Below are 11,540 nucleotides of genomic sequence, written 5' to 3'. Positions count from 1 at the left end.
GATTTCTTAGCCGAGTTTGATTATGCGTTGGAGTATAAGCCGGGAAAAGGTAATGTTGTAGCCGATGCCTTGAGCCGGAAAGACGAGCTTACTGCAATCACTTCAGCGAGATGGGACATTCGGGAGGCTATAAAAGAAGGCATGCAGCATAATCCAGTAGCCAGACAGCTTATCGAGTTAGCTAACAAAGGCAAGACGAGACAGTTTTGGATAGAAGACGGCTTACTACTTACCACAGGTCGGCGGGTCTACATTCCTAAGTTTGGAACATTAGAAGACGGATCATAAGAGAGAGTCATGACACAATGTGGGTTGGTCAACCCGGTCAACGTCGCACTAGGGCCTTGGTTGAGTCAGTCTACTATTGGCCACGCATGCGAGATGACATAGAGTGTTATGTGCAGACTTGTCTTGTCTGTCAACAGGACAAAGTTGAACAACAACAACCCGGAGGACTTTTGGAGCCACTACTAGTTGCAGAGCGTCGATGGGAAAGCGTGACTATGGACTTTATCACTTGCCTACCGAAGTCTGACGGTTATGGTACTATTATGGTGGTCGTGGATAGATTTTCCAAATATGCCACCTTCATGCCCGCCTCACCGGGTTGCACAGCTAAGGAAGCCGCCAAGTTATTCTTTAAGAACGTGGTAAAGTATTGGGGCTTACCAAGGCATATCATCAGTGATCGAGACCCCCGCTTCACTGGGAACTTTTGGAGAGAGTTGTTCGACATACTTGGCACAGAACTGCACCTTTTTACTAGTTTCCACCCACAAACGGATGGACAAACGGAACGGGTCAATGCCTTACTAGAATGCTACTTGAGGCATTATGTAAGCGCGCATCAGAAAGATTGGGCAAAGCTCCTAGACATCGCCCAATTCTCTTATAACTTGCAGTGGAGTGAGTCCACTGGGCGGATACCATTTGAGCTAGCCACAGGCCAATAACCACAAACTCCACATTCATTACCAGTCGCGTTCGAGGGAAAGAGTTTGGGGGCTTATCATATGTCCAAAGGATGGGAGGAGCAGCTCGACACTGCTAAGTCCTACTTGGATAAGGCAGCTAAGAATATGAAGAAGTTTGCAGACCATAAGCGGCGTCCCACATACTATAGAGTTGGGGACATGGTCATGGTGAAGTTTAACCCAAGACATTTCAAGGCACTATGGGGCATGCATCAGAATCTGATTCGCAAGTATGAAGAGCCATTTAAGATCGTCGCCAAGGTAGGCAAGATCTCATACAAGCTTGACATGTCATCGTATCTTAAGATCTACCCTGTCTTCCATGCCAGCATGCTTAAGCCATATCATGAAGATAAAAATGATCCGAGTAGGGGCCAATCAAGTCGAGCGCCAATGACTATCACCACCTCGCATAATCGGGAGATTGAGGCTATCATAGATTACCAGGCCAGGCAAAAACAAGGGCAAAAAGCCACCGCTATCTTCCTCGTCCATTGGAAAGGGCAATCACGAAGGAGGCCACGTGGGAACGATATGAAGACTTGTGGCAATTCAAAGATAAGATCTGAGAGTTTATGCAGCAGCATTGCGCCGCGGTCATCGTAATATTGGGTGGGGGAGAGTGTGATGACCCTCCATGTCATCATGCCACATAGGCGCCATCTGGCATTATTAATGCCATGTGGTAGCCTACATAAGAAGAAGGCTAGCATTTGTAAGAAGATTCTAGAGAGGTATGGACATTTCCTTAGGAAGAACCTAGATCCTTATAGATTTGCTAAGAAAGTCCTTGGAATCTTCTAGGCTTGTAGAAAATTCTAGAGAAAACTCTTATCTTGTAAATATCAAGGACTTGTATAATAATTAATATTTACACACTGGCCCCTAAGAGACTAGTATATAAAGGGGACCACTTATTTGTAATTTATCAAACAAACAATTCAAGTTCTCTCTAATACAAAGCTTCCTTTAACAATTCTCTTGTGTTCTTTCTTCCATTCTTTTAGCGATCTTGAGTGTAGTAAGACTGACTTGACATAGCAAGAACGTGAGCAAGTTGTGCAAGATCGTGAGCGAATTATCAAGTGCCGCACGTATACTTAGTTAACAACTAAGGACGTGACATAGGTCTCCTTAATGCGGCTTGGATAATTCTCACCTCTTGACCAGTTAGCTTTTTTTTGGTCTTGTTGATCAGTTAACTTTTGGAATTGTCTTTGCTTGATTCCTTTTGGAGGAGATTTACTTCCTTTCCTTAATTTTCACTTTATCAGCAAATCCATTAATCAAATTATTCCATACATCAAACTTCCATCAATCTTTTAATTTCATGGGTGCATGTAAAGTTTCTTTCCTTTATTTAAAAGCTATTATCTGCATTTTGAAATGGGGTTACCTATATCCCTATTACGCTTAATATGTCAATCCTTTGTTATATTGTTCATGGTGAAGATTTAAGAGTGACTCATTAGGTTTTAAGAGTGTTTTTTATAATAACTTTATATTGTTTAGTAAATAGTTTTTTAATACTGTAAACTATTATAAATAGTGCAATACAAACTTAATTTCGTTTTATATGTTATTGTTTAATTTTGGTACACTAATTATTCTCACTGGAGATTTTATCACTTTTTTTAAAAGTAGCATGCATGTTTAAAATTAAACTATTCTACTTAGAGGATTTTAATTCATAATCAAGCGTAACCCTGAAATTTAATATCTCATTTTCTCCGCTTCCCCCATCCAAAAGAAAAGGTAAAAATTTAAAAATACGCGTTCAAAAATAAAAATCAAAATCAAGTATAATTAATCCATGAAAGCGTTCATGCATATGAGCTAGGCATAACAATATTATCGTTATTAATAGCAAGAGAACAATATTCCATAGTAGACGACAAAAACATTATATGTCTCTCACCACTGTAAAGTTATATTCTTGTCCACATGTGACCAAGTTGACAATTCCGGAAATCCAATAAACCACAGCACTACAGGCTCCGCTTGCAGCTGTTTTGTAAATCTGCTTGTTTCAGTTTGTTAATGTACGTACTATACTATAAAAAAGCAATATTAATACAATGAATGTACAGTACCCTTATATTATAACGCACTAAAGGACATTGAAACATCATCCAAGACCATGCAGGAATCTAGCTAATATCTGTAGCCAGCAATTTTCAAGAATTTCAACTCTTTCGTAAGCAACACACCGTTTACACATGCTCCTTTTTCTATTTTTACCACTGTTCATTTTGTTAATTCCATTTATTCTTTTTCTTATTGGAGTATCTTGATTAGTATATACCATTAGAATTAAACGTGAGAGTTTTTTTTTCGTGTGTGTGTTTTGTTTTCTTTTGGTAGGGTAGGGCTTGTACGCGTGGGTTGCTGAGTCCTCTTTATTTTTGTAGTTACTCCACTGTTGGGCAAAGTACAGCCTAAGAGTACAGCCATGAGCCTATATAAATTCTTTGTAATGTGAAGGAAGCAGGAGAATATTATATAAAGTACTCTTGCTAAGGTGGTGAGAAAATAATAGTGAGGAAGAAGGAAAACAGAAGTATTCAGCATCAAATTAAAGCACTACAGCATTAAGCAACATCAACGTCTTGATAAATTCTGCTAAAGATGATTCTTGAGAAACAGTGACAAATACTTATGCATGGTACGTTTGCATGGAATTGGCATGTTTTTGGTATCTTTAGAGGATTATAAAACCTGCATTTACGACTTAATTTCCACTTCTAGCTATCATTTTATATATAATTCCCTAATCTCGATCTTGCCTTTTCCTTTTCCTTTTCCTCTGAGGTTGTAGTGTATGGATGCTTTCGAATAAAATGTCGACGTTCTTCTCGCACGTTTATACCTAATTAAGTTTACTGTGTTTCTACACAATTTATATCATTGAACTTGAAGTTTAGCTGCCAAAGCTTAAGCAGAGCATTGACAAATTTTGTACTTCGGTAAAACTTTGTATCGAAAATGAATCCTTGTTTTTTGAGTTAATTAATTTCAAGTCTTATCTTGAAACCGTTCTTTCATTTAATTTGCTGTATATAAGATATACATTCTGTTGGATATAATTGAGTTCTTTTAGTTTCTATCATTTTAAACTTTTTACTTTTAACTTTTTTGTTGACTACTTTCACTTTCTCTTTCTTATTTTTGACTTGATTGCCAATTACACATGTTTATTCGGTTATTCTTTAGCATTTACATATACATTCTGTTTTCCAAAAATGCAAATTAATCATGAATTTCTGTCAATTTATCTTTGATTATGTCAAGTCTAGCAATTCTAAAAGGTAACAATATTAATAATTTCCATCGCATGAGAATTTATCTATGGCGCTCCTACTTTGTGATTTCTAATAATTTTGAAGTAGTTAAACTGATTTTTATTTGTTGGCGTTGCTACTGGGATACAGCAGGTGATAAATTTTGAGATGTTTGTCTTATTAATTTATTTATTGGAAGAAACTCTGCTTTAATAGGAATTGATTCTCATATATATGTGAGAATAATTCATAGCTTGAAGTATCTGTTGTAAGTTAATTTTTATAGCTGGTCAAGGAAATAATTCTTTTTTAATCCTTTTTGATCTTTATATATGTTCAAAACTTTTATATAATCAAGAGAGAAGAGATACTAAATATAATATCTGTGCCAATGTGAGAACAGGAAAAGATTTTCCACTTGAAAAAATACAGAATTTTAAGTAGGCGTTTGAAGATAAGAATTGTAATTTTTGAAAAAAAATACTCATTTAGATTTAAATTGAAAAATGGTATTTCAAATTATGTTTGAACATGTATTTCCCTTTAAACATAAATATTGTAGTTTTGTTAGTGAGGAAAAAAGTATTTTGGAACATTTTGAAAAAGTGTTCAAAACCACTTTTTGATTTTTGAAAAACTTATTTTCGAAAAAATTTCAAAAACTTGTAAAATTTCATGGACAAATACATTTTTAAAAAAAAATTCTGAAAAAAAGAAATTTCTTTTTTCATAATATTTATTTCATATTCAGTTACATATATTAATTTTTTAAAAAATATTAATATAAATAGATTTAAAATTATGCTATTTACTGTGATTTATACTCTAGTTGATAAGAGACCAACACGAACACAACTTTTATTTTTCTTCAAAATGTATTTATTAGAGGAAAAATGCTACTATATAGCCGCTTTCAATAAATAGCCGAAAAAATATATTTTTTTGTATATCTTTTGTATATATGTACATTCTGTATGTTATATACAAAATTATACAAATTTTATATACTTTTTTTGTTATCAAATATAAATAGTTTCTGGCACGAGCTAAAAAAAGCCCTATTCTATATGTTAATTAGATGATAAATGCTTTTAACTTGTGAATCACATTGTATAGTTAACTGTTCATTCAGGGGAAGTTCTTTTTAAAGCAGTTGAAGGCTATTTTGTATTGTTTTTCTTATCCAATTGCTCCTAGAGCGAGCTAACTCTAAAAAATTCGTCCAACCGTTCAAATTTCAGGCTGCAATTTGCTCGCATAAAGTCAATTTAAATAAATATAAAATTAAAATTTAATTATTCAACCATGAATAAATGCAAACAAATATGTGTATAGAATATATGGTATATATATATGTGAGCATGTGTGGCTCTGTGTATGTGTTTTAGAATTCTTGTGTAGAGCTGATGAAAATAAGTGGTATTTTAATGTTTCAACATTATCTTATATTAGGACACGTAGAATTTGGCATTTTCAGGTGAAAAGTGGAAGCATCTGTTTTGGATTCAAGTGCAAATCTCCACTGTCTCCAGCTCACTCGAGGAAAAACTTGTCTACAACATATCCATTGCATGCATGCTGCTCTCAATTGTTATTTATTTACTCTCTGAAGTTTCCAAATATTTTTGTTTTATTTATAAAAAGAATTTTTAACGGTTTTAGCTTTTAAGAACTTTCTTTGCGTTGAAAATATTCCTATTTCAATTTAAACCGTATCTTGTGATAAGGAGCAGGAGGATTGTCTGGCATACAACTGTTTTTAATGATTTTTCTAGAAACATTTTCAAATCCTGCTCTTTTTTTTTTTTTTTTTTTTTTCTCTTTCCTCTCTATCATCTTCTCGTCGTTCCTAATTAAAACAAAAATTTCCTTTTAATTTCATACAAATTAACAAATATGGTATTGATGAAATTTTGATGTATAAAGTGGGATCAGAACAAGTTGAAAGCATTTATTATTAAGCAATTTAATTTGATATGATGTAAATATTTTGAGATGTAATGATAGTTGTAATGATTAACAATATGTTCAATAGTTTTTTTTTCCTTAAACAGAGAATCAAATTAATTGGAAAACAGTGACCAGAAGACAGTGCGCTGGAAGTTGACCACTTCTGCCCCTTAGGAACTTGGTGATTTTTTTTTATCTTTTAGAAATGTTTTCTAAAATTGTTTATTAGGTGGTGTTTGCTGCATTAATTGAAAATTAATTTTTTCGACAAAATAAATATATTTGAATTTGATCTTCGCAAACAATCAAAAACTGCGCCAAAATCTATAAAAACGTGAGCCGTCAGATAGACACGTGGCTAACTAAAGGACCAGAATTGAAAGGCATACGGTAAACCCGCGGAGCAGGAAACTAATCCACCTCTCTCCGAATTTCCGAAGCCCCCTTCGCTGAAAATTGAAAATCAGAAAAAAGTAAAATTGGAGGAGAGGCTTAGCGGTAGGGACAGAGAAGATCAGAGACGTATGAAAAAGGCAGAGAGTTACGGCTAATTTTTTGAATCAATTTTCACTTCCCTTCGTAAGTGTTTTTCCCGCGTTTTTTTTTGTGCCTCGAATCGGTTGAAATTTTCTGTATTTTTAATGATTTTTTTGTGTATTAAATTCTTTACTAATTATAGTTAGATTCATGTATATCTGCAAGTTTATTTGTTTCTATTCGTATATCTTGAGATTATATGCAAATCAAACATAAGAGTTAACCATCAGATCGAGAAGAAATCGAGCAATCGTTTTAGCAACTTCAAATAGCTGATTTTTATTTGTTTAACTACGTTATAATACTGAATTAGCGAGGGAATTCGATTTCATAATTTTTAAATGCTTAAAATTGAACTAGAATCTGAATTTCTAAAAATTGGCGTCAACAGCTGAAAAAATTAGAAATCCTATACCTTTCTTCCCTGAGGAAAATGAATGATTAATCACTTGAAATTTGATTACCACGTCTTGTTCCTTGAATAATCCGATGTTTTTTGGCCTTTAATGGTTTTCCATTATCCTCTTTGAGAAATTAGTAAAACCGGACAGAAAAGGATAGTTGAGATTATAATTTGGTGTTGACTAGATATAACTCGATAGTCGACTAATTGCACCAAAAAGGGAGGAATTTGATTTCACTGCCTATCTGAATGGGTAAAAACAGAAATTCATGCTATATTTTAAATCAATTGTCAAGGTAAAATTTTCTCTTGAGAAAAATAGGGGAAAGATGACGGTTTTGTTACGAGATCTGAGGATATTTCATGCTTATTTCTAAAGAGATAAGCTTGCACTCTATGGAGGAAATGATAAGTTATCAGCTTGAATTATGGACTAACGATCACTGAATCCTATATGTCATGTGGTGATATAATGAATTAATTGGAAGTAAATAGAAACAATTAAGATAAACAAACTGCAGATGTTCATTTAGAGAAACATTAACAACGGATTCTGATGATGCATGGAGATAACCTTTTAGGAGGTGGAAAGCATCGCAAGTTTGCCATGTTATCTGATTAACAAAGGTGATGATTGCAGCTATTTAGTGCAATAGGAAATCAAATCTACGTATAATAACCAATTTAGTTAAACAAATTCAGATGTATTCACCTGAAAATTTATTCCTTGATTTTGCAATAATTTCAAGTTAGTCTAAAGGAGGTTTGAAACGAGTGGATAATGTTGGAGAAAAAACAGCTTGGATGTCTGAACATTAGCGAGGTCTACCCTGATAAACAATAATATATGGTAGTTAGCATTGGGTATCATATCTGAGCATTACCTGAGTCATGGAACTTGAGTTTGAAGCCATGTGTCCCAGTTAGTTTACCATGGTAACTTCTCAACCCAAAACCAGAAAGAATAAAAAAATGATAATATTAATATGAGAGCAGGTGTTGTGCTGGCTATTTCTGCGCTATGTTTACAGATAGTATTGTTGGAAGGTCATTTTGGCCTTATATGGTTGTGGTTGTAAATCAATATAATGTTCTTTGCATGTCTAATTAGTTTAAGGTCTTAGCTAAACATTCTGTGTCAATTTACCATCAAAATGTTACCTTCTGTGAGAGCACATGCTCCTATAAGCGCGTCTAGCTGTCTACCAGTGATGAATGTGGCTTGAGTTCTGAACTTATGGTATGACCTACATTTGCCTTAAACTGGATTAGATGTGAATATTAGAACTCTTTTCCAATTTGGAAGTTATTTGAATTTTCCAGTTGTTGGCTTCTAACCGAGGTATATCATTGGATTTAGTGAAGATCCTGATGATGCATCTTAATTTTGTTGGTGGTGCAAACATTATGGATCCTTAAATCATAAGTGACCTTGAGGGAACCCTAATTAAGATGGAATGACTGGTAAAGTCTGTTCCAAATTTATTTTTCACAGTGAGGCCTCCTAGCATGAAGAAAGAAGAGCCCTTATTTTTCTTTTTCAAAAAAAAAAGAAAAAAAAGTTGAAGAAAGAAGAACCTCTCACCAGCGTTGTTTGAACAAAGTACATAGGAAAGATGGCTACTGGTTATAACCTTTGCACTTTAACAAGTGCAAACAGATTGTATGACATGGAGTGTGAAGACTAAAAATGAGAATTCGTGTATGCCCTGCTCTGCTGTCCATGGACTATTATCGTCATGGATTTATTTTTAATTTGTCTATGTACTTTGCTTCCACAATATCTTCTCCAGAAATGAAGTCAAGGAAATCACTGAAGCCTCCTTCTTTGTAGGACAAGATATGTTGTTCATCGACAAGTGCTGGTGCAGGTCTAACTTTTTTACCTAGAGCTAGACTAAGAAGGCTGGCAATGGATAGGCGCTTTTTCTCTGAGTTAACTGTTGCTCGGTGGAGAACACCTTTGTATCGGCCATTGCTCAATACTTCCATGTGATCTCCCAGCTGAACAATGAGGGCTCCTTCAATGACAGGAACTGAATGCCACTTTCCATCATGATCCATGATTTGCAAGCCCTGATGATTTTGAAGAATGATCGTTAGCAAAGCATAATCTGTGTGTGGTGGCAAGCCTAGTGTAAGATCTGGCTCAGGACATGCTGGATAGCAATTAATGGCCATGACCTGGGAGCCTTCTGCAATGTCTTCATGTAAGTAACTAGGGTTTAGTCCTAAGCTCTCAAATATCACTCCCATGAGTTCTTCTTGCAACTTTTGTGCTGCGATCGTGTAATTTCCCATTTTCTCCCTGCATGATAAACTGCTTTAGGTACCTATAGTTTTATTATTCTTGAACAGTGAGAAAATATATCTATCAGAAATCATTTCAGATAAGGGTGCAAAACTTACTTGTAACATGTGGGATTTGATGGCCACAAATCAATCCAATTTGAGAGTGGATTAGCATAGTGCTTGAGGAAGTCTCTCCAAAAGGATACTTTGTCTTTGACATCATTTAGGCTGGTATTATACCTTACGGGATCATGAACATTTGAAGACAAGAGATGCATTTTCTTTTCATTTGGTAAATCGAAGAACTCAGTCGCAGCTTCTAAGGCATCTTTCATGACTGACAATGGGATTCCATGGTTGACTACCTGCAGAGTCATTTATTGCATGCATGCTGTTATTTTACGTCCAGGTTGAATTAGCGAAGCACGTCTTATTCTCTTTCCTGCTAAACCGCTATGTATCTAAAATCTAGGACATCTCTTTTAACTGATCAACTGAAAATAAAGGGACGAGAGGAGGAGGAGGAGGAGGAGGAGATATGTCTAGAAACCAAATGCACCATGTATGCTGCATGAAGTTTCTTTTTCTTGATTTCCAAATGCTTTTGTCTCTCTGTGGGGAATCTGACAACATCTTTTATTTACGTGGTGTGTGTATATTGTTCTTCCTTAAATCATATCAGCACGAAGGAACTTTACATGTAACAAAATAGGATAAAAAACTATATCATTTTAGTACATGATTGCAGGTGACATGACACGAGAGAAGTACCTGGAAGAAACCTAGTTCCTTGCAAGCCAGGTGTACTTCCTCGATTATCCGAGGCCGATGAAGAGGGTGTCGCAGAAAGGATAGATCTACAATTGGCAGGCATGTGTTAGACCGGGTTCCATCGGGGCGTAAGGATGGCGGAAGAATGTAACGTTTGGGAACTTTGGTTAGACCGTCTTCAGTAAGTGTCATGGCACTAGTAAATGAATCATTTGGTGAAGCTGAGCTCTTTTCCATTTTTCCTCATTTTTTTCCTTGTTTCAAATATGGCTTAACTCCTTATTTATAAGCAGAAAATATGAAGATTTAATTATATATATATTTAAAATCATTTATCCGGTTATGCAATGAATATGTGTAGTATGTGATGATACCATGACTATAAGCGATGAAAAGTGTATGCAATGAATTATTATTGTATGATATTGTTATTTTTGAAGGCCGAGAAATGTCAGATGACGGTAATTGTTGGTTTCACAAGTTGATCCAGAATGTGGGGAAAAGAAATCCAGAATGTAATTGAATACAGAGATTGTGTTAGATTCAGGTGGCTGTAGCCCACGCGCCATGAGGGAGAATAGTTTTCCAAATATTTAAACGTGGGGTACGTAAGGTTGCCATTTGCTTTTGTTGAGGACGTAAGCAGTAAGCGCTCTCTGGAGTTTGAACTCATTCAATTCGTTGCATTGCGAATAGGGGTGTTTATAAAAATCCGAACTAAATCGAAAATCAAATCTAAATCGATAAAAAAAATCGATACTTTTTTGTTTGGTTTGGTATTGGTTTTGAAATTTAAAAATCGATCAAATTTGGTTTGGTTTTGGTTTTAATTAAAAAAAACTGAACCAAACCGAATATAGGAGTAGTTATTTTAAATTTATTATTGCACCTATATATGTGTACTTTTATACAAAGTTTTAAAATTTTTATAGTAAATATTAATCGTTTGCACTTTTAGTACAGTTCTTTACCTTTACATTCTAGTTTAATTGGTGGTTTTCTTTTGTTAAGTGTAAGAATCTATTTCATGTTAAAAAAAAATATTTTTAATTGGGTCCTTAAATTATTCATCACTATTTGATTCAATTATCATCAATATATCTTGGTAAATAATAGATTTCTCAAAGGGCAATTGATTTGATAGTATTACGTTGAAAATATGGTCGCCGAAATGTGTGTTTGGTAGTGTATGTCTTATATTTAAGAAAAAACCGACAAATAACCGAAAAAATCGAAAAATCAACATAAACCGAATCGAGAAAAAACCGACTTAATTGGTTTGGTTTGGTTCTAATATTTGAAAAACCGACTTAATTGGTTTGGTTTGATTCT

General features: G+C 34.6%; 2 protein-coding genes and 1 long non-coding RNA gene across 3 annotated transcripts; 2 read left to right on the top strand and 1 right to left on the bottom strand.

Annotated features, from left to right (window-relative positions):
* The first annotated feature begins 1,013 nt into the window (after positions 1–1,013).
* LOC138872610 (uncharacterized) lies at positions 1,014–1,580 on the top strand. The gene has a single exon (XM_070150935.1). It carries the CDS (start codon positions 1,014–1,016, stop codon positions 1,578–1,580), a length of 567 nt encoding a protein of 188 aa, XP_070007036.1.
* A 3,421-nt stretch (positions 1,581–5,001) lies between these two features.
* LOC104248989 (uncharacterized) lies at positions 5,002–10,628 on the top strand. The gene is made up of 3 exons (XR_011404906.1): positions 5,002–6,784; positions 8,980–9,355; positions 10,186–10,628. It is a non-coding gene; the product is annotated as an uncharacterized lncRNA (long non-coding RNA).
* On the bottom strand, positions 7,744–10,445 carry LOC104248988 (2-oxoglutarate-dependent dioxygenase 21, chloroplastic-like). Its single transcript, XM_070166288.1, has 3 exons — positions 10,209–10,445; positions 9,555–9,802; positions 7,744–9,453 (listed from the first exon to the last, which is right to left on the bottom strand). Exons 1-3 carry the CDS (start codon positions 10,443–10,445, stop codon positions 8,883–8,885), a joined length of 1,056 nt encoding a protein of 351 aa, XP_070022389.1. The 3' UTR covers positions 7,744–8,882.
* Positions 10,629–11,540: the final 912 nt, after the last annotated feature.

Source organism: Nicotiana sylvestris, chromosome 1 (genome assembly GCF_000393655.2).
Source record: "Nicotiana sylvestris chromosome 1, ASM39365v2, whole genome shotgun sequence".
Lineage (NCBI taxonomy): Eukaryota > Viridiplantae > Streptophyta > Magnoliopsida > Solanales > Solanaceae > Nicotiana > Nicotiana sylvestris.
This window is presented reverse-complemented; position numbering and strand designations above follow the sequence as displayed.